At 33.1% G+C, this 24,080-nt stretch overlaps 1 protein-coding gene across 2 annotated transcripts; it reads left to right on the top strand.

Moving 5' to 3' along the window:
* Positions 1–5,337: 5,337 nt before the first annotated feature.
* LOC112511192 (probable alkaline/neutral invertase D) lies at positions 5,338–14,693 on the top strand. Of its 2 annotated transcripts, XM_025116712.1 has the most exons (6): positions 5,381–5,471; positions 5,705–5,804; positions 6,451–6,857; positions 7,810–8,241; positions 11,859–12,417; positions 14,142–14,693. In XM_025116712.1, exons 3-6 carry the CDS (start codon positions 6,480–6,482, stop codon positions 14,435–14,437), a joined length of 1,665 nt encoding a protein of 554 aa, XP_024972480.1. In that variant the 5' UTR covers positions 5,381–5,471; positions 5,705–5,804; positions 6,451–6,479; the 3' UTR covers positions 14,438–14,693. The 2 variants fall into 2 exon arrangements, with proteins under 2 accessions (XP_024972479.1, XP_024972480.1); XM_025116711.1 differs by lacking the exon at positions 5,705–5,804 and having other exon boundaries at positions 5,338–5,471.
* The last annotated feature ends 9,387 nt before the right edge of the window (positions 14,694–24,080 follow it).

The raw sequence follows: 24,080 nt of genomic DNA, 5'->3' as shown, positions 1-24,080 counted from the left end.
ACAAAAAATAAGAATTTTAAATAGTTAATTTGATACTAATATCGACACATTTTTGTCAAAATTTTATGATATCTTCAAATTTATATTTTATTCAAAAATAAAAACATCATCATTTTTTCAAAATCACATAAGACCATACTATAACATCGACTAAGATAAAGAATAAAATGAAATATTAAAATCAAGATGTATCTCGCTGCATTTCACGAATATAGTATAATTAAAATGTTTAATTATTTAATTATTTATATTTAATTTATAATTCAAGTGGATTGAATTATTAATGAGGTAAAACATAAAAGTTTGGAGGGATAAGAAAAAGTTCTTGTCAGCTACCGTCATTGAAAACGACCACATTTTCTTAACCGTTCATTCTAGCAACGTAAAACGAATCTCCTTTCGTTAAGTAACATACAAGGAGGATTCAATTGGTTCACATGGATATTGTGGAGACGGCATGCTAAGATTCCTCATTTGATTCAACGTCTTCTCCAAAGGTTCCGGCTTTCACAAAGGTAAAATTCCGAAACACACAATTTACCCCCATTTCATATGGATTTGTGAAACTTGAAAGTCACGGTTTTTGTTTTCAACTGCATATACGACTTTCTTAACATAACAATATCTATTCACAACAGAAAGACAATAACAAACGATGCTGATCATACAACGAAGCTGGAAGATAAATGAAACAGATAAGAAAAGACTACACAATGTTCATCACACGAGGTGCACATAGTTAGCTTCGATTACTCTGAGTTTATGGCGTCATACACATAGACTAGAAGAGAACAAGTTATTGATTTTCGATAATAAGTAGTAAAAGCAGATTTTGATGGGCTAAAATTATAATTTAGTAAATAGTATGAGGACCAAATTTGTAATTTACTCTTAATTGTTTGACCAATGGGAAGGAATGAAAATAGGTAGGTGTTGTTGGTGGTTGGTTAATGTGAATAATTTATAGAAAGTAACTTATAGCTTATATGTATATATATAATATTTCCACTAATTGAGAAATAATATAATAATTATGAGCAACCATTCTTGTTTTAATAAATAAATAAATAAATAAATATTTATATTGTTTTAAATTTGTAATTTGAATGAAATAAAGTATTTTATTTTACCAAAACACCTTTCGTCTAGCGGTATCGTAGTCTTTGGCCTCCTAGAATATCAGGAGTTTAAATCGCACCAAAGGTGAGAAGGGTTTGTGAATTTATTTGTTGCATTTGTCGTATATAAATATTATATACTTTAAAAAGAAGGTATTTTATTTTAATATTTTTTTTAAATGTATTATGTTTTTTATGTAACTAGAAGGGTATTCGCGCAATGCAGCGAGATACATCTTGATTTTAATATTTCATTTGATTCTTTATCAGTCGATGTTATGTGATTTTGAAAAAACGATAATGTTTTTATTTTTGAATAAAATATAAATTTGAATATATCATAAAAATTTGACAAGAATATATCGATATTAATATCAAATTAACTATTTAAAATTTCTAATTTTTGTGTAATTTTTTAATTCAATTTTTTTATTATAATTTAATTTAAGTTTAATAATGAAGTAATTTATATTTGGTTTAATAATATAATTTTCTTATAAAGATAATAATTAATTATTTTGTTAGAACTCAATAATTATCTTAATTATATTTTTGATTTTTTAGAATTTAAAATGAAATGTTTATTCTTTAATTGGTTATGTTTATCCGCAGTTAGTTACGCAAATTCAAAACAGGAAGCTTTAATAAGTTGTACTTATGCATAATTTACTTGTAATCTTGAATTTTAAGTAATATGCATTAATATACAATACTTCATGCATAAAAAATGATTTTTAAGAGTTTTTGTCAAATGCTTTATAATATAATACAAATTATTACTGCAATATATAAGAAATCAATAACGTTATTAGTATGTGCCAAGTCAAATTTGTATTTTATTTAAAATCATAATGATATTAACATAGATGAAAGTCAACTGATTCAAGTAAAATCCAGAGTTTGTATATCAGATGTAATAACAGTAATAGACACAATAAAATAATGATAATAACGTCGAAGATGATGGTTTGTTGAAGTATTATTTAACACTGATGAAACTATCACCGTGTATAGAATGATGTAAAAATATTATTTGACTTTATATTTCAGATCGTCACAAAAATGTAACAATTAAACTTTTACTCGATTTATAACGTTATTTATGTGTTAAGTTCTCACCACATTCTACATTTTGTTGCAAATCATTCGATCTGAAGACAAATTGACGGAAAACAACACCAGTTCCGGTGGCATTGAGATGGAAAACAACAACAAAAAACCAGCGAGTTTTAGACATAATACAACACCGACGACTGTAATCTAGATAGTGATTCACAGGGACGCTTACAGAAACTTGTTCTTAGACGCCTTCCTTTTCTTTAACACCCTCCTCATACATGGTTAGTGTTCACAATGTGAAACGCACCTATCAATATCACAACTGGTAACGTTTCACCTTTTAATATGACGTTATTAATGCTTCATAATATCCACATCCTAAGCATCATTCAAGTTATCAAGAGCGCACATGTACATCCCTCATTTAACTCGTGTACCATCCTAATTGATCTGGGTTCAAAATGCATACATCCCTCATGATCACAACATGTAACTCGTGTTCAATACCTCCCTTGTCCACCACTGATACGCGATTCAGGATTTTAGATTCAAAAGAACATCAAATTATGGTATATGTTTTAAATGATTCCATTTGATATTTTTGAATGAATTTTAAAAAGAGAGATATAGAGAGTAGTGAGATCGAATTTTTGGAAAGAGAATCACTTTTTATGGACAGAGATAGTAGCAAATTTTGTGAAGATAATATGTCCATTACCGAACAACCTTTCTACCCACATAATTTCGAATATAACACTAAGATATTCCATTGTTTATAAATAATGTCATTATTAAATACTGTAAAAGGTTAAGATCAGATCTCACGTTTATCACAAAATGGCAAATTCTTCCATGATCAGTCTCCTCCTCCTATATCTGTATTGGTATCAAATCAGTAATGAACAACATGACATATGATCTCGTTTCATTCTGACTTTAGATCTAGAAAATCAACATCATCTCCTGTCCTATTACCCACCAAACAGGGAATCCTCGTTTCATCAGGGACAAGTCTCCACAATGTCCCATTCCCACGAGTCAAATTTCCATATCTACTTGTAAATCATAAGAATCATTTTATCTAAATATCTTTTCGATAAAAAATATTAAAAAAATATCATTATAAATAATCCTCTGTCTCATAGTTATTTAAAAGCTTCCTTTATTAATTTTTTCTCACACACATCAAATAATATTTTACGTTACTATTTAAACCCATATTATTAAAATATAAATTTTTTATTATACACATTGAATCGTATTTTATCGGCCCCAAACTAAGTGTTTATATCTATATTTTAGTTTAAATGTGTACTTCCCATTCTCTCCCTAATTATCAGATGGAGAATTTTTTCTCTCTCTTTATTATCAAGGATAAAAGTGTCATAAGTTAATTAGAGAATAAAAAGTTATAATCTCTAAAAAAATCTCTAACAGATTATTTAAAATGGAGAATATCAAAAGTCAAAATCTTCAAATAAAATTTATATTTATTTTCAATAGTTTTTTTTATCTGGAGATTAAAATATGAATTATATTATTAGAATATTCAACACTAACAAATTTTCTATTTTAAAGATATCAACATTAATTATATTATTAAAAACATTATATTTATACTATATTATAAAACATTTGACAAAAACTCTTAAAACCCATTTTATATGCATACATGTTACTTAAAATTCAAGATTACAAGTAATTTTGTGTAAGTACAACTTATTAAAGCTCCGTTTTTAAATTTGTGTAACTAACTGCAAATAAACATAATCAAATATAAGATAAACATCCATTTTAAATATAGAAAATATAAAATTAAATTAAGATAATCATTAAATTATAACAAAATGTTTAATTATTATCTTTACAAAAAATTATATCATTAAACCAAAAATAAATTACTTTGTTATTAAATATAAATGATAATAAAAAATTTAATTAAAGAGGTTACATAAAAAAACGAAAACTATTAAATTGTTAATTTGATACTAATATCGATTTATTTATTTTTCAAATTTACATTTCATTCAAAAGTAAAAACATTACCGCTTTATCAAAATCACATAAAATCGTATTATATCAATAGAGACAAAGAATAAAAACTAAACATTAAAATCGAAATTTATCTTGCTGAATTGCGCAAATACCCTTCTAGTTATTTTATAATTCTAATACACATCTTAAAAACAATTAATATAAAATAATAACAGTTTAATCTTATCCATAAAAAAAAAAAAATCCATTCTCTAAATAAAAAAACAACCATTATTTTCTTATTTTTCTCATCTGTTAAAGATGCTCTGGAAGGTTTTTATTTTTCAATTTAATTATATTATCTTAAAACTATTTATATATAAATAATAATAATTACTGAAAATAATAAAAGAAATTCATTCTCTCTATTGTTTAAAAACAACTAGAAGAATATTCGCATAATGTAACGATATATATATATATATATATATATATCTCAATTTTAGTATTCCGTTTTATTCTGTCTCTATAAATGTTTTAACACGGTTTTTATGTGGTTTTGAGAAATGGATAATAATTTTATTTTTGAATAAAATATAAACTTGAAGATATCATAAAAATTTGAAAATAAATATATCAATATTAATATCAAATTAATTATTTAAATATTTTTGTTTTTATGTAATTTATTTAATTCAATTTTTTATTATAATTTAATTTAGATTTAATAACGAAATAATTTATTTTTGATTGAATAATTTTTTTAGAAGATAATAATTAAGTAATCTATTAGAATTATTTTAGATTTTTTATATTTAAACTGAAATGTTTATCTGAAGTTAGTTACACAAATTCAAACATGAAGCTTTAATAAGTTGTACTTACGTACAATTTATTTGTAATCTTGAATTTCAAGTAATATGCATTAATAAACAATAATATTTCATGTATAAAAATGGTTTTTAATAATTTTTATCAAATGCTTTATAACACAGTATAGATATAAAAAATCATCGGTATTTTAATTTTTTAATAAAAAAAAAGAAATGCAAATAAATGGTGTTGGTAAAAGAGGTGCCTTACATTGACGTTTTTATTAGATTTGAAGAAAAAATTGGAGAGACGCACAACAAAAATCCACAATCTCTCTTTCTCTATAAATAAAAACCTTACGTTAAAATGCTCTCTTTTTTCTTCTTTCCCCTTTCTTTTCTCTGCTTTGTCTTCTCCACGACTAACCTTTCCCGGCAATCTCCTCCGCCGGTTTTTCACCCTCCATCCACCGGAAAATCCCATTCTCCGGCATTTCCTATCTTCAAGGTTTTCACTTTCTCTCTTACCTTTTTTTTTTTGTATTATAGATATTGTCTTAGTTTTCATTTTGAAGTAAGCTTTCAGATCTCTTGCATATCTCTCACTACTCGTTTCTCTTACATGTTGTTTTTTGTATGAATATTTCTTCGGGTGAATATTTCTTCGGTATATTGTTTGCTGTTGCACATGTATTTTGGATCTTGGAAATATCGTTGAATGGTTTAAGAATACCAATGCAGATTCAATGATGTTTTTAGAGTTCTTTGCAATTTCAGATTTGGTGGTTTTGTTATCAAGTGTTTTGTCTTGCTCTTAGGACGGATTAAAGTTCTGAATTTGGTTAGCTTTTCATTTTGGATGGTTCAACATTGAGAGTAGCACTTGTAGTTTTGTGGCTTCTTATTTTGAACTTCTAATAGAAAAATGAACTATAATTCTACGTTTTCTTTTTCTTTTTCTTCATAATTTCATGCCACAGTCATCTGCTTGAGCTAGCCAGAGGAATGTGCTTCGAGATGCCTTTTCCCATAGAATTTCACATAAAAGCTCAGTTTTTCTCTAGACGGAAGATCAAAATGTGATCTTCTGAGATGTCTAGTGAGAAAATGAATCTAATTGTACCAACACGACATTAATATCAACTGGGTGCTGATGTAAGAATCACAGTGATTAAAGATTTCCTTGATATTTGGGCTTCAAGCATAAAGGTTATTTATTTTGGGACAAAGGAAGTAATAATTATTGGATTACATTCATTAAAATTAACCCTGGATAACTTGATGCATGTTTATATCTTAACATGTCAGATTACATACGGATAAGATTGATTATATTAGCAGTTAAAGTGTCCTTGTCATTGTTGTTTGTTTATTTACTTTCTGTAGATGAATACAAGCGGAGAGGACTACTAATTTTGTCTCTTATATTCAATATTAAATAGTTAAAGCTTGTACTTTAACCTTCATAGATTTGCATCATGATGCAGGTTATCGTTTGGTGGAGGAGTTGAGTATCATGGATGCCCCTAAAGAGTCTGGACTCCGTAATGTTAGCTCAGTTTGCTCCATTCCTGAAATGGATGACTTTGAACTGACAAAGCTTCTGGATAGGCCGAGGCTTACCATTAAAAGAGAGAGATCATTCGACGAGAGGTCACTTAGTGAGATGTCTTTATCAAGGGGTCTTGAGAATTTGGATCTTGGATATTCACCAGGAGGACGCTCTGGATTAGATACCCCGGCTTCATCGACCCGAAACTCCTTCGAGCCCCATCCGATGGTTGCTGAAGCCTGGGAATCTCTTCGTAGATCATTGGTGCATTTCAGGGGCCAACCGGTTGGCACCATTGCTGCATATGATCATGCATCTGAGGAAGTTCTAAACTATGATCAAGTAAAAAGCTTGTACTCCTTAATGATAACTTATTTGAGATTCCCATTCACCGAGTTTGATAACTTATCTTACCAAAAGCTAGATACTTAGGGGGTGTTTGGTTAGAGGTATTAAGCAGTAATTAACGGGAATGAAAATAAAAGAAACTATTTGTTTTTATATGATATAATGGGTCCATTAGCCAGAAGCCCAAATTTTCATTCCTGGTTAAAGGGGAGAATGAAAGTTCATTCCCATTTTCGTTCCTGTCATTTTCATTTTCATTCCCCTTACATTTACATTTTCATTCCTCCGCCTCCTTTCAAAAGACTAAGCAAGAAAAAGGGACGGAATGAAAAAAAAACCATTCCAAAATGTATCTTGAACATGTCCATCATGAACCATGAAGACAACTAAAGGAAGATACAAGACTCCAGAAAATAAAAGCCCCGCCTGCAAGAAGGGAAAACTTCATCACATCAACTATACTCCGTTGACAACTCATGGCTATACAAGTCCCCTGTTGACAGTTGTTTCTGTTTAGGCTTCCCCTCACCTAAATATGTCAAGAATGCTGCAAGTTAAATTACTTGAATGTTTACAACTTCTCCTCTTGATGAAGATTCCATTTCTTACTCCAGATTCTAATTTTTTGGTTAAATGCATTTTACAATCTAGTAAGTGTTACTTAAAACATCAGGTGGAAATGAGCCTAATTTTCCTTTTTGCAGAAAAACAATTTTGAAATTGCATGTTCTTGTAGCTTCTTATCAACCTGAATGTCTTACTATATCATGTATGATCATTATCACTTATATAGTTTCCATCATCTTTTTCTGGATGATTTCCAGTTCATCAATGTAGTGTGAAGTCCTAGCTTTAATTCTTTTATGTGTTGTTATGGTGGATCCTTTGCCACATCATGAATATGTGATTGGTGCACATTCTTATTTATTATCTTTATGATATGTAGGTCTTTGTACGGGATTTCGTTCCTAGTGCCTTGGCTTTTCTAATGAATGGTGAGCCTGATATAGTGAAGAATTTCCTATTGAAGACACTTCAACTTCAAGGGTGGGAAAAAAGAATTGACAGATTCAAACTTGGGGAAGGGGCTATGCCTGCTAGTTTTAAAGTACTTCATGACCCAGAACGTAAAACAGATACAATCGTGGCAGATTTTGGTGAGAGTGCCATTGGTAGAGTTGCACCGGTTGATTCTGGGTTCTGGTGGATTATATTGCTCCGTGCATATACAAAGTCTACCGGAGATCTTACTCTAGCTGAAACACCAGACTGCCAAAAAGGGATGAGGCTTATATTAACCTTGTGCTTATCAGAGGGGTTTGATACATTTCCAACTCTGCTGTGTGCAGATGGGTGCTCAATGATTGACCGCAGAATGGTAAGAATATTTTCAGTTTCTCAACATGGTTCCAAATCTTGTTATTACCACGGCGTATTATATTGGGATTCCGCTTTCCTAAATCATATAGTCCTTCACATTTTATCTTTTCCGTATTACAATATTTAGGTCCTTTTCATATAAATTATTGCATTTACTTTCATGGTTATTTGGTTTTATTATACATAGTTGGTTAGCCACTAGAACTTTCTTAGTGCAATGATGATCCAGATGGATCGATTTTATTGGAAAAATTCAAACAAAGTGAAAATTACAAATGTTCTGATTGGTTAGATTTACTAGCAGCTTTATTTTATTAGTGTCTTATTTCTTTATATATTTATCTATTCATGTTCATGGGCCATCTGGTGCACTATATATTCAAGATTCTTTACATATAACAATAAAACATGCTTTTAACTCCAAAACATACATGGTTTTGATCATTGTCAAGTGTTGGTATTAGCCAACTAATTTTGCACTATTTCATAGTGCTCCATCTATTGGAAGACTACCTTAGTGATGTGAGCATCGTAAATGTTGAATGCCAGTTAGTAAATGCTTAAGTTTCAAAAAGGTAAAATAGTGGAATTTTCTTGTTCAAGCCATTCCAAATGGAAAAGCACACATATCCGTACTAGGAGTGTCAGTATTCTTTCTAATATAATTTGTTTATGCTCTGTGCCATGAAAATTGCAAAAATTGACTTGACAGAAAGAAGGGATGTCTTTAGTTGTTAATTAAATGTCTAAATGCTCTTCCATAACGAGTTATTGAGTTATAATGCAATCTTGTAGAACAAAAGCAGCAACAACAATACTTTGTAATGGTGACAAACTGACAATGGGCAAATATAGGCTACTTGAAAGTTGTCCAAGGAAATCTGCATTTTCCATGGTATATCCACAATATGTGAAGTGTTGATGGGAAGGCGGAGGTTTGTTTGAGATCTTATTTTGTTGATTATGTTTTGAGTGTTGGTATATCTGATTTTTCATATTTGGGTTTATATTCAATCTTTTGTGGTTATGTGCTTGTGTCAAAACTTAAACTAAGTCGATAAAAGACACAGGACAAACAATGATAAATATATTTTGCACAGCTTCAGTATGTCAATTACAGTGTGCTATTGACCTTCAGAAGGATGGCATTACTTGACTAATAATCGGCATCTGTTTAAGTGAATCATACATTGTTAATTCATGAAAAACGTTCCTCATTGGTACTGTGCTGATGATACAGTTCCTAGTGACAATTTATCTTGTAACCACATCTCCTCAATTGTTTTTGATAGTAGCATCCTTGTCATCATCTTGTATTCTTGTGTTCCGTGTTATGTTTTTCCATGTCTCACTGCATGTATGTTTTGTCCATGATTCTTGTGGAAAATATACAAAACTTACCCCAAGTCACGAAATTGTATTTTTCTTTTATCATATTGAGTAACTCTTCCAGGGGTATGAACTGCCTAATATTTGGTTACTCCTTGTGTTTAGAGAAGTTATGGATGTTCTAGTCCTAAGAGGTTCTTTGAGCCATGTTAGTTTTAGCGAGTCAGAATTACACCAAGCACTAGATAGAAAGCCTTTTAGTGATCCAGGGAAGTACTAGAGACTTGCTAGGGAGCTCAATTATGATTGTAACTTGTCTAGACATTTCCTGTTATGTGGGTGTACTTGGTTTTTATGTCTCCTTGCTACACTAGTCATTGGGATGCATCCTACATATTTGCTGTATCTCAAAGTTGCTTTGTGGGAGGTATCTTGTATAGTATATACAAATCAGGGACACGATGGGGTAGGATTCTTTACAGAGGAGGGACTTTGCATGATCTAAAGCTTCTTACCTTCGGGCTAAGGTGTGTGATCACTCGGAGTTGTACTAGAGTTACTATCTCTATTGGTTGTAACCACATGTCATCTGAGAGTGATAAACATTATGTAGTTTCTCATTCTATTGTGGAGCGAAAGATACTGGTTAGGAAAGATCTTTTCATTTCAGGTGTAAAGGCATCGTTTGATGCTAAAATTCAAGCTTTGTCTTTGTTCTTTCTTTGTGTGGAAGTTGTTAGATTTGTCTGAGTTGCATCTAAGTCTTTGCTTGATACATCAGTGAACCCCTTTCACACCTCTGGCAAATGCAGTTTATCTTTATACAAGAATTGTATATTGATGATCAATATAGTTTATAGCATGTAGAAGATTATGTTATAGATATCAATGTGTTGCTAAGCAAATGCCACATTTCCAATGAAAATAATAATGGGTCAATGCTATGCCTAGATTGCTAATAATTGGAAATATATCTCTTGTTAGACTATCTCTCTTAGTATAAGAAGTTGAAACCTGTCTGTTGTTGCTACTAGATAGTTCATGTCATCACCTTTTAGTAATGCCAAGTAATATTCCATGTATTTGTTTGGTGTGATATCACTTTTTAAGTTCTGCCATGATTTTATCTGTCAACTGAGCTTGGCCAACTTCGGGCTTCTTTAGCTTAGTATTGTGTTTGAACTAAAACAACTTGTATACAAAACAAGTTTTTCCTTGCCTGCAACATGTATACACAAGCACTATCTCAGCTCTATAGATTTATTAGGTTACATAAATTACTTTTTTGCCAAAGACTAAACACAGTAGGTTTGTGTATAGAAACATGGGGTCTTGCACGATCCAGAACTAGCCCTGCTCTACCATATTCTGATTGGAAGTTCCTTACATATAAGTTAATATCAGATACCTTATCTTGAGCCTATTTGCATGTACCGCTGATCTTTTTGAGATATATGAATTATGTATTATCTTCCAAACAGAAAAAACCGGACTTGAATGAAATGTTAGTCAAGTTGCCAATGTAACAGATGCATCTATGAACAAAGATCCTCAGTATCTGCACTGTGTTCATTGATGCTAAATTGAGACATAGTTAATCGATCAGGAAATATGTTTTGTGAATTTAAAACAAATATACTGAAATTTCTCCTTTCTTCCGTTGCTAAGACTGGAACTTTGTGAACCTTAAAATAATTTGAGTAAAGAGCCATACTCTAGAAACCAAGCAAGCATGAAAACTTAATAGAACTATAGTTTGTAGTTAATGGTGATAGAATGTATATATTCTCATGTTTACAACTTTGATATTTCTTGAAGTCTTGCAATAAAAATCTGTGAAAATGTTGTGGATGTAAATATGAACCATATTGTAAATAATGACTAATTGCCAAAACACGAGCTCAGTTTAGTTTCTAATTCATTGATAGATAGAGACAGCCAGCTCATCTATATTAGGTTAATTTTAGAACAGGATTAGAATAGACTTTTTGCTGTTTCTTTGGTATAATTCAACTTCATATCCTGAATGCTGGTTCATCTGATGAATCTAATTTATTGGTGAAAATCCTTTTTGTAGAATAGGGGTTGGAGCTCCCTTGATCAGATTTCAGTTCTTATAGCATTTGATAGGGTGCTTTCTTAAGAATATGATACCCATACCCTGCTGTTGACTTTATAAGTGCATATTTTATATGTTGTGGCTTGTGCAGCTATAGTATTTCTTTTTGCATTGCCTTCCATTTGAGAGGATCTACATACTCACTGCATTCTCGATTCATCTTTCAGGGAATTTATGGTTATCCTATAGAAATCCAAGCTCTTTTTTTTATGGCGTTGAGATGTTCCTTGGCAATGCTCAAACTTGATGAAGAGGGAAAAGAATTTGTGGAAAGAATAATGAAGCGCTTGCATGCCTTGAGCTTTCACATGAGAAGTTATTTCTGGATAGACTTTCAACAATTAAATGACATCTACCGCTATAAAACAGAGGAGTACTCTCATACTGCTGTAAATAAGTTTAATGTTATTCCTGATTCAATCCCAGATTGGGTTTTCGATTTTATGCCAACACGTGGTGGTTACTTTATTGGCAATGTCAGTCCAGCAAGGATGGACTTTCGGTGGTTTGCTTTAGGTAACTGTGTTGCTATCTTGTCCTCCCTTGCCACTCCCGAGCAAGCTTCAGCAATTATGGATCTTTTTGAAGCACGTTGGGAGGAGCTGGTAGGGGAAATGCCTATAAAAATTTGTTATCCAGCAATTGAAAGTCACGAATGGAGAATTGTAACCGGTTGTGATCCTAAGAACACTAGATGGAGTTACCATAATGGAGGATCTTGGCCAGGTTTGTCATATTTGTCGTTTTATTCAAAATTTTGCTGCTTTTCCTGCTACCTGATTTTAGAAGCATAATTTTTACATTTTCTACTAAGCGGTGAAGTTTTTGCTACAAGAACTAGATTTTTTTTGGTACAAGTCTTCTCTGCTAGCTAGTGAATCTATAAGTCTAGTTGTTGATGCTAAGTTGCTAGCTACTTCAAATGTTGTTGGCTTGGTTGCTTCTGAACTGGAGCCACCCAACCTTCTTGGTACATCCTTGTTATCCACCTCATCTTATGTTTATTTTTTTCTTATGCAGTAAATCAAGTTGGGCCTTACTGTGATTCTATAGAACTTACCTTTTAGCTTTTATGGAAATTTTTGATCATACACAATTTACATAGAGAGTGCCTTATCATTTCATCCACCCCTTTCACATATCTCTCCATCGTTTTGTGCTATCAATACCAAAACACTAAATTATATCCCTTGTAGCTGCTTTTGTTAGAATCTGCTTTTCTTATCTTTCACTTTCTTGTTAATAATATACTAATAAAGCAATATGATGTACCCCGAGAACAACAATAAGATTGATGTACACCAGTTGTGATTTTGATCAACAAGTTCACTCCTAACCGAATGATTTCCTTTGATCAGAGATGAATACAATGAAAGGTATCTGACTCTCAAGAGGTCAGACTCTCTTCCAAAGGCTAAAGCCTAGTTTGTGTTTACAAACCGAATACCCTCCTGATAGCCCCTCTTCTTATTTATACTAGTTGCTGACATATGCTAAACAGAAACTCCCGCCCAAACTGATAATTCTTTTCTACATGATCTAGACCCTTCTAGACTATCCCTGGACTACACGTCACGTATACAACTATTATTGGGGTATAACACAATACTTGTGTATCTCTGCTTTATTGCGACATAGTCCAAAGAATTTAGGTTCCAAGTTGTTTATTGCCAAAATGCCTACCCCATAGAATATCATCTTCGACGTACTTATTTTCCATAGACCGTAATTGTGCTGCATTGCAATTACAAAGCGCATTCCCTATACGAGAAGTTCCATAATATACTATTTACATACATTTTCAACTGTTTGTTGTACACTAGTCTTATTATCTTCTTTCCCGTACTAATAGCTGTCAGTACTACATTCTGTGTTTTACTTGTTTGTTTGGCCTATTTTTCTCACATCTATTCTCTGATGCATTTTCCGTCAAGTGTACTCTTTGCTTCGTTTCACAATCTCACCCATAGTCTAGTATGCTACGGTATTTCTTTTAATCTAGTTTTTGCAAGCTTCTCGGAAACAACCTCTCTACCCTTTGGGATAAAGGCAAGGTCTTTGCCTACATCGTACCCCAGAGACCCTACCTTTTTGTGGGATTTACTGGGATAGTTTGGCATGGTTATCATCCCCTCAACTTCTTGAAAAGGAAAATAGACATAACCTTTAGGGTTGTAAATTACTTCCCCGATCCAAAAATAAGTGTAAATGTTTTTATTTTAGTTTGTCCAAAAATAAGTGTCCACTTTCAGAAGTGTAGTTTCAATTTTATTCTTACGAGATGAGAAATTATTTACTCTCTCATCATTAAGGGGCAAATAGTCATTTAGTTAGTTAAAAAGTATAATTATTACATATTCCTAAAATTTTATGCCTTTCTTATTTCGAACAATTTTTTTTGGGACGGGGTACATTACAATATGTTCGTCTTATTCGTATCATAATTGCAGTGCTTTTATGGTTACTAACGGCGGCATGCATCAAAACGGGGAGGCCACAAATAGCAAGACGGGCAATTGAACTTGCTGAAAGCCGGTTGCTAAAAGATGGGTGGCCGGAATACTATGACGGAAAACTTGGAAGATACGTAGGTAAGCAAGCTAGGAAGCATCAAACATGGTCAATTGCAGGATATTTGGTAGCAAAAATGATGTTAGAAGATCCATCACATTTGGGGATGATCTCACTTGAAGAAGATAGACAATTGAAACCCATCATCAAAAGATCCTCCTCTTGGACTTGCTGAAAACCCGAAACATAACAGACCCGAGATTAGAAAAAGACACGAGTAATCTATTTTCTTCGTTATAAAACGGGCTTATAAGTTGGTTGAATTCTATCCCTTTTTTAGGTTCGATCGAGTGTTTCGTTTTGTGTACATTAGCTTTTGGCTGGTATGCTTAATAAGGAAAAAACACAGACAATATGGTGCTCTTATTTGTGTTTAAATTTGCAAGGATGCTATGTGATTTTTGTTTGTAGAAGCTGTGGTGGTCTTTCCAGTTGTCTAATCTGGTTTTCTAAAAATATCTGATCGTATTCTGATCTCATTCCTATTTTGTGTAACGTATTTTCAAAACCTTTTGGTTTGATTCTTGTTTTGTGTAACGGTTTTTGGTTTAAATGTTACATCTGAGATATCAAAATGAAGGTTTTTAAAGTACGTAGGAATTGGGATAAAGCATGTTGTATTTTCATGCAATTTATTCGTTTCGTTATGTATATCCAGTTTGTACTAATCAGGTCGATAAAACTGATACAAGAACTAGAAAGGTGAGGAGCGTGTTTTGGTCCAACTAGGCCGGGTTCGTCCCGAGTTTGTCTTTGTACTTTTTGTGGTTAGAGCCAAGGGTGATCATGGGTTGGATTGATCGGGTTGAAAACATTTGAAAAACCCAACCTAATATTTGCGGTTTGAAAAATCTTAATGTGAAGTAAGTCTTCGTATCTTTTTGGTGAAACTAACTACTTGAAATTCAACACATTCTTTGTTTCTTTGTTTTCTTCTTGTTCTTGCAAAATAATTGAAATAAATGAATATCCAATCTAAACCAAAGTGCAACCCAACTTAACCCAAACCAAACCGTACGGGTTGGTCAGGTTGATAATTTGGTACATTAAAATATTATTCTAACCTTGAATATGTTATTTTTCTACTCATAATTTCCTTTTCATCATCAACCATTTGATACAACTTATCCATACTACTCAATGTATATCACATTCAGTTAATTTTCTTAATTCACGTATATATGTTCATAGTTACTGAACATATATACGAATGAGTTATATAGACATGTGAATATATTGAAAATATGTGTATATGAAGAGCGTACGTGATACTGTAATTGTCTAATGTATATATTAATAGAAATTCAACAATCATATTAAATCCAATAAATAAAAGAATATCGGGTTCATCGGATTAGACATCGGGTTGCTTTAGGTTGAGTTATTTCGCGTTAAGTTTGGTTGAGTTGATCGGGTTTTTGAGCACCCCTAGTTGGAGCATCTCTAGTTTCTCTACCAGATTCTTAAACTAGAGATTTTGAATATTTCTACATACTTTTTTGCTCAAATATATTCTCGATAACTTTTTCCAAAATGACAAAAATAGGTAAAAGAATATAAAATTCTCAAAATACGAAGAATTTTCCAAAATTTACTGTGAAGAAATAGATTGCATTTTTTTTATTTACGTTAATGAAATTGAATGTAATATTATTTTATATAAAATTTATTTCAAAGGTCTTTAAATTACGTTTGGTTTGCAGATTCTGAAGGAATTTGATGAAATTAGAATATTGAATTCATTTGATCAAAATTCATTAAGGTTCATTTTTTTTATGGGAGGAATCTTTAAAATCCATCAAATTCAACAAATGAAGGATTTAAACATTCCATGACATTGATGCAGTATTTTGATAAAATGGAATCTTAATATTTCATAATATCAAATATACCTTTAACCCAATATACCCTAATCTCATAAACCACAGCACCCGACACCATCCTTTCTCCAACTTCTCAATTTCTCTTTGGCTTCTCCATTGCAACACCAACAGGCTCGATTTCTCTCTGATCTCTCGATTTTTCTCTGCTCGATCTCTCTCTCTCTCTCTCCCTCTTTCTCTTCTTGTTCGATTTTTGTTTCTATTTGCTTGATTTCGATTTTTGTTTGCTCCAACTTCTGTGTCTGTTTGCTCGATTAATTTGCTACCTTATTTGCTCCAACTTGCATTTCTATTTGCTCCAATTTCAATTATTCTAACCAAAACCCACCTCCGCCGTGTAACCAAACCAGACACCAGATTGATGAAGATTCCTCAGAAGAAGGCAATTGAAGTGAATCCATAGTTGGTCTAGGAAATCATGGTGTTCGGCTGCCACAACTTTCATCGTCTTTCATGGTCTTTGACGATGAAATTGGAGGTATTGGAATCATGATTTAGAGATCTACGAGTGTGGATGAGTTTGTTGGATTTTTTCAGTGAAGAATTCAAAGTAATAACTATGGGTCGGATGTAATTTATTGAGTATTTTTAATAATATAATTAATGTTAACACCTTCAAAATAAAAAAATATGGTAGGATTAGATGTATTTTTCTTCTGAAAAATTTTAACTTTTGTTTTTTTATTTAAATAAATAATAGAAAATGTGTTGGAATCAAGTATATTTGATTGATCCTTTCAATAGAATGACTAAATTCTTCTCCATACAAGGATGTGCATTTATGAAGAAAAGGCCAATTCCAAATAAAATTAATTTATGACTAAATTATCCTTATATATAGAGAGGTAGGTTCATACGAGAATAATATATATCTAAGAAAATGATCAAATTACATACAAAATCACATGTAGTTTATGTTAATGGCCAAAAAAGTGTGCAGATGACCCTATGGGCGCATGACAAAGTCGCATCACATGTGATTTTGTATGTGATGTTAGTATAAAATTATATGTGATTCAACTATTTTCTTATTTTCTTAAATATGTATCATTCTCGTATGAACCCGTCTCCCCCCCCTCTCTCTCTCTCTATATATATATATATATATATATAGAGAGAGAGAGAGAGAGTGTGTGTGTGTGTGTAACATACCTTATATTTAATATGTTTGGCTATTTGCATGCAAGACTTTGATCTTCATACCCTCTGTGCCCGAGCTCTGTATTCGAGCTCTTGGTTCTAGGTAACTTTATGACCAAGTCCTTTTGAACTATATCATCTTCAGACTTCGTCTTCATATTTGGCACTTAACGTCCAGAGCGTAGTTCTTCTAGAGGAGCTTTGGCCCTAGGACTTGGTATCCTAAACTAAAGAACTTAGTGTCTAGAGGTGCTTCGGTCATCCAGAGGAGCTCTGGTCCTGAATTCTTATGGACCAGACGATCTATTCTTTAGAACCAGAGGCTCTGGTTACTCTTTCAGACTTAGCCGATTTAGTATTGCAAATTCTCTGAACCTTCCATTCTTGGCCCACATTATTTTAATTAAACTTATAATAATATTTAGGACTATTTTAGTCCCAACACCTTTTTCTGGATTATATTTTTAAAAAATAATAATATAATAATAAAAAATTATTTTGTTACAAACACGTGAGCAAAAAGTTATGAAATCTTTCTACGTGTTTGATGATCAAGATGGATATTGGGTCAACCCAACCAGGTCAAACCCGACCCAAAATGAGTTCTTTTACAATAAAGTGACGAAAATTAGATCTTTTCACATCATTTTTTCTTTTACAAACTTCTTGACCAAAGCATGTGTGTAAATTCACACATCTAAAGCTAAAGTCTAACAAAATCTTGAAGAAATTGCAAAGATTTTGAAGATTTAACGGTACAAATGTTAGTATTTAGATTTTTTTTGATGTATTTGGATTCATGCAATAAAGGTCAAGCTCTAAAATGATGATTTTTGATGAATAAGGCTTGAGTTTTGCTATTTTTGTAAAGTTTGTAATATTTTGAGATAAAAATGTGAATTTGGTTCCAAATGGGAATGGTTTGGATACAAGATTGATAAGAATAGCCATTTTTTTTTGAAACATAAAAGTCAATGTTTATTTCCTATATTAGAAAATTCATATAAAATCAAAGAAAAATCCAGTGGACCCGAGGTCAGTGGCATCTGAATGATAAAAGTGTCTACTTCATTTTTTGTAGAAGTCAGGACGTAATCCTAAGTGTAAGATGGTCAAAATGTGTTAGAACTAGGGGACTGTATAGTGGAAATGAGAATAGAATTAGCTAATTAAGAATGGAATAGAATAAGACAGTGTAATTATATGCTTATGGAATTAATGTGTATACTCCAGGGAGTATAAAGGTATAATAGGAAGCTCTTGGAGTACCATATATTTGGACTACAGAGTTGAAATGAGACTTCCGGTTGGACGTTCGGTTGACCCATTTCATGCATTGTGAGTCTATATGAAATACATGTTCAAATGTACTTATATATGTATGCATTTTATGTTTGTCTTAGTTGTATTTCATGTTTTGATAAGTGTAACATGAGCGAGTCCTTCTGATTTTGATTTGATTTAAATATGAAGGTACTTTTGAAGTACAAAAATCGAGAAGATAAACTTAGTAAGACAATATGAAAGTTTTTTTTGTGGAAAATCTGAATTGTTGTCTGAAATACATCAACATTTTAAGTGTCTTCTTATTTATTTGATGACATTTAGAAGAGAATATTCCAACTTAGAGACACTGACAAAGTTTCTTGAATGTTTTGCGAGAATTATGGGATAATTATACTATGTGTCTCAAGATGTCTAAGGACATGTACTCCCTTTTCCTCAGCTCTCTTTTTGGGATATTGCTTAATCATGAGCAACCCCGTCAGCTGAAGAAGAATCTTTTTAAGGATTCTAGAGAAATGAAAATCTCTCATTTAGCTTTGATCTCTGAAAGCCCTTCAGCTGACCCTTCTATTTATTCTACTCATCACTGAGTTAGATCCTTCTAACTCCAAGGACTTGATAGACGCTGATTTTTCAGAGTTTGATGAGTTACTGGCCTCCTTACTAACTCTTTCAGGAGGTTCACCAGAAAAAACAACTTTCTCAGATCTCCTTCCCTGACCATAGCTGACAAGACAAAGTCAAATCCTATTGACAAGGCTTCAACTAACTACTATAACTGTCAACGCAAAGGACACTTTGCTAGTGAATTGCAAGTCAAAGAAAGTTCCAAAGCCATCTTCTAACCTCTCTTCTTCCTTCAGATCTAAAGATGGAAAATATATGAAACTGAAGGAGAAGTACAAGAAGATGAAGAATCTTCAGCGTAAAGACAAAGGTCTTGTCGCTGAAGAACATGACTTGGTTGATTTATCTGAAGATTCATCCTCGGACGAGGAAGACATGACCTGTCTCTGTCTCATGGCCAAAGATGTCAAGTATGAACCATCTGAGATATCATCCTCCAGTGACCCTCTCCATCAACCTCTACTCTACTCAGATATGTAATCTGAATGACCCTTCTTCTACTTCTTCCTCTTATAGCCTATCTACACTAGATACACTAACCGTTGATCTTTACAATGCCCTGAATGGCAAATCCAAAGCTGAAAATCTTAATCTTGATTTACAAGAACAATTAGAGAAATGTCATTCTAAGATCAAAGAGCTGAATAAGATTGAAGAAAATCATAAGAATCAGGTCATTGTAAACCAAACTATCAACATCGAACGCGAGCAGGCTATCGTTGAGCATGAGCAAGCAATTGCTGAACTCAAGGCTGAGAAGGCTACCATTGAAGGATGGTGTAAAGCCTATCTCAAGGTCACTGAGATCATTAACCCTCAGATCCCCGTCAAGATAAAGCATGGTCTAGGATATTCCTATGATCAGGAAGATCGTGTAACTAACAAGTCCATGCTTAAGTTTGGTATTTTTGTCTCTTCTATTCCTGACACTTCTTTCTCTTTGTAATCTATTACTGAAACTCTTTCTGAAAGAACTCCTCTCAGTTCAAAATCCAAAGACAAAGGTAAATCCATTGTCAGCATTCCTCTTCTCTCTAAGAAGGACAACAAGTCGAATAGAAGTCGTTCTATTCCTTCAGCTTGTAAACCTTCTTCCTCAGGAACAAAGGTCTCTGAACGCTCTCAGATATCTAAGCCTAAGCTTAAAGTGAATCTTTTCACCTAGGGTATCTAAGCCTTGTTCCTCCTCGAACAAATGAAAAATGTATTATTGGAGCTTGTCCCTCTTCTCTTCTTATCCACTTTTCTGGCCCTAAAGCTTCTTTCAGCTATAGGAAGTATTGTCACTATGGTGAGACTAGTCATGTCACAATTAAGTATCCTTCAGCTACCAAATCTGGTTCACCAGCTAAGGTAAAGAAAGTAACTAAGGCTGAAAAGTCAGCCAAATCAGCCACTAAAGCTGTGAAAACGACTAAAGTGAAGAATACCACTGAAGCCTCTTCTTTAGGCTTGATGAAGACTCTTCTTGACTCTGAGCTTTCAGTGTCACTGAAGAAAGATGTCACCTCTAACTCTGCTGGACCCATTGAGAAATGGGTACTAAAGCAATCTTAAATATCTTTTTAATTGCAGGAAGTCAAAAGCATCTGGTATCTAAATAGTGGATGTTCAAGACACATGACCGGAGACAAAACCCTGCTCCCTGACTACAAAGATGAAATAGGCCCTTACGTGACCTTTGGAGGAAACGGAAAAGGATATACCAAAGGGATTTGGTATATTAACCAATGGTGCAACTACCTTTAGACGTGTTGCATATGTTGAATGACTGAAGCACAATCTTCTCAGCATCAATCAACTGTGTGATAAAGATTTCACAGTTAAATTTATGAAGAATTCATGTTATGTTGTTGACAAAGATGACAACCTCTCTCTAACAGGCTCTCGTCAAGAGAATGTATACGTCATCAACATGGATTCTCCCTTCACTAAGAATAACTGTTTTCTCTCTAAAGCCTCTTCAGATATCAACTGGTTATGACACAAATGAATTTCTCATCTCAACTTCAAGACGTTGAACAAGCTGTCTTGAAAATATCTTGTCACTGGCCTTTCTCATTACTCTTTTGCAAAGGAATTTCTTTGCTCAACGTGTGAAAGAGGAAAGCAAACAAAGGCTAGCTTTAAATCAAAGCAAGTCTGTTCAGTGACTTATCCGCTTCAGCAGCTATACATGGATTTGTTTGGTCCTGTCAATGTATAATCTATAGATGGAATGAAATATACGCTTCTTATTGTTCATGAGTTTTCTAGGTACAGTTGTGTTTTCTTTCTCAGATCCAAGAGTGATGCACTTGAAGAAATCATCTCGTTCGTCAAGTGCATAGAAGTACTGAACAACATCAAGATAGGATCTATCAGAAGTGATCATGGCACTGAATTCATAAACAATACCATTGATGACTTCCTTGTGAACAATGGAATATCACACAACTTATCAGCTGTGAGAACTCCACAACAAAACGGGGTCGCTGAAAGGAGAAATCAAACGATAATCGAAGCTGCTCAATCAATGCTCAGTAAATCTCGTCTCCCTACTCAATTCTGGAAAGAATCTGTCAACACTTCTTGTTTTACTCAGAACCGGTCACTGATCGATAAGAGATTCAAGAAGACAGCTTACGAACTCTTCCATAGCAGAAAGCCTTCTCTCAACTTTCTACACATATTTGGTTGTATGTGCTATATCTTAAACAACAAAGATCATCTTGGAAAGTTCGATCTTTATGTTGATGAAGGAATCTTTCTTAAAGCCTTAAGAGTATTCAACAAAAGATGACACACAATAGAAGAATCTATCTATGTTACATTTGATGAATCTCAATCAGCTAACTCTAAAACCATCTCTGAAGATGATGAAGACAACTGGATGATATCTCACTATGGAGAACCTGAAGCTTCGTTTAGCAGTCAACCAAATGATGATCTCCCTGAAGCCGACGATGATCCATTTATCATTCCAGACACGACTAATAACGAAGTTGAATCCTCTTCAGAGATTGTTGTCTTTCCCATTAGTCACATATCCCCTTTTACTTCAAATACTGACCCTTCAGTCGCTGAATCCCCTTCACTCACTGAACCTCTCTCAGTAAATGAATCTCTCACTGAGACTCCTTTGACAATTCAAGTTGTTACTGAAGACTCTTTTGATGAAGCCTCATCTTCTGTACCTGAGCCCCCAAACTCAGAAGATGATAATCTATATCAGCTACCAGCTCAGCGATGGACGAAAAATCATCCCATTGATCAAATTCTTAGGGATCCAAGTGCAGGTATTCCGACTCGTCAAGGTCTAGATAATATATGTCTTTTTGTCAACTTTCTTTATTTATTTGAGTCTAAGAAAATCAGTGAGGCTATCACTGACCCAAGCTAGGTCACTACTATTCAAGAAGAACTCATTGAGTTTGATAGAAACAAAGTCTAGTACCTTGTCCCGCATCCATCTTGCAAAACTGTGATATGAACCAAATGAGTTTATCGCAATAAGTTGGATGAACAAGGAATTGTAACCCGTAACAAAGGTGAAGGATACATGCAAGAAGAAGACATCGATTACAATGAGACATTCACACCAATGGCTAAACTAGAAGCTATTTGACTCTTCCTAGACTATGTTGGCCATAAAGACTTCAAAGTCTACCAAATAGATGTAAAGAGCGCTTTTCTTAGTGGAAAACTTCAGGAGGAAGTTTATGTTGAACAACCTCCAAAGTTTCTTGACCCAAAGTATCCAAATCATATCTATCGATTGGATAAAGCTCTTTATGGGTTAAAACAAGCCCCTCGTGCCTGGTATGACACCATTTTTCATTTCTCATCTCTAAGAAATTTGTCCATGGAAAGATTGACCAGACCTTATTTCTGAAAGTCAATGGTCATATCATTCTAGTCCAAATTTATGTCGATGATATTATATTTGGTTCCATTAATCCCTCTTTGAGTTTTTGCTTCTATGAACGCATGAAGAAAGAATATATGATGAGCATGATGGGAGAACCGACATATTTTCTATGTCTTCAGATTAAACAATCCGATAATGGCATTTTTATCAGCCAGAGTAAGTATGTCAGAGATATGTTGAAGAAATTCAACTTAACCAACAGTTTATCTATGAAGACTCCAATGGCTCCTCCTCTCTCGTTGAACAAGTATCCAAATGGAAATCCTGTAAATGTTACTGTTTATAGAGGAATGATTGACTCTCTGCTGTATCTTACAGCTAGCCGATCTGATATTATGTAGTCTACTTGTCTTTGTGCAAGATATCAGTATGAACCCAAAGAATACCATCTGATTACTGTAAAACGCATATCAGATATCTTAAGGGTACTCCTAATTTGGGCCTTTGGTATTGATGGGTCGTGAAACACCACAAACACAAACAACAATTAGGACCAAAAGCAAGTATACAAATAGTCCCAATATCGTTTTTCAAGTAATAAAAGTGGTACAAGTACCGGATATCGTCCACAGGGATCGTAGAAAAAGTTTAAAAGAAAATAAGGTTAAGGAAATGATTTCAGAAGGCGATTTCGAAGACTTTGATTAGAACAGAGTTAACACAACTAAAAACAGGAGATAACAGAATATAAAGCAAGCTAGGTAGGGTGAGATGTGAAAATTATTTCCAGTCGACCAATGCTGTCAAAATGCTAHARCATGAAACCATGCTGACAGATTGCTACAGCATGCAATCAGTAACAACTATTTTTACCAATTACTTTGAAGGTATTCCTCTCGGACTTCACCAATGCACTGATATTATAGCTTTCAACCCATATCTCTATGAGGTATCCAGACCAGTGAAAGTGACAAATGGTGTCTTCAAAGTACATGGACAAACAAATCTCTTTGTTAAAAATCACCCTCTCG

This window comes from Cynara cardunculus (assembly GCF_001531365.2).
Source record: "Cynara cardunculus var. scolymus isolate 2C chromosome LG 4, CcrdV1, whole genome shotgun sequence".
Classification (NCBI taxonomy): domain Eukaryota; kingdom Viridiplantae; phylum Streptophyta; class Magnoliopsida; order Asterales; family Asteraceae; genus Cynara; species Cynara cardunculus.
Note: the sequence above shows the minus strand (reverse complement) of the source record. Positions and strands in the feature narration are given on the sequence as shown.

What these genes read in the sequence shown, in the direction of transcription:
- LOC112511192 (XM_025116711.1), top strand. Translation starts at nt 6,480, where the DNA reads ATGGATGCCCCTAAAGAGTCTGGACTCCGTAATGTTAGCTCAGTTTGC. An exon ending in AAGTTCTAAACTATGATCAA is followed by an intron (nt 6,858 to 7,809) that starts GTAAAAAGCTTG and finishes TATGATATGTAG; the next exon opens with GTCTTTGTACGGGATTTCGT. An exon ending in TAATGGAGGATCTTGGCCAG is followed by an intron (nt 12,418 to 14,141) that starts GTTTGTCATATT and finishes TCATAATTGCAG; the next exon opens with TGCTTTTATGGTTACTAACG.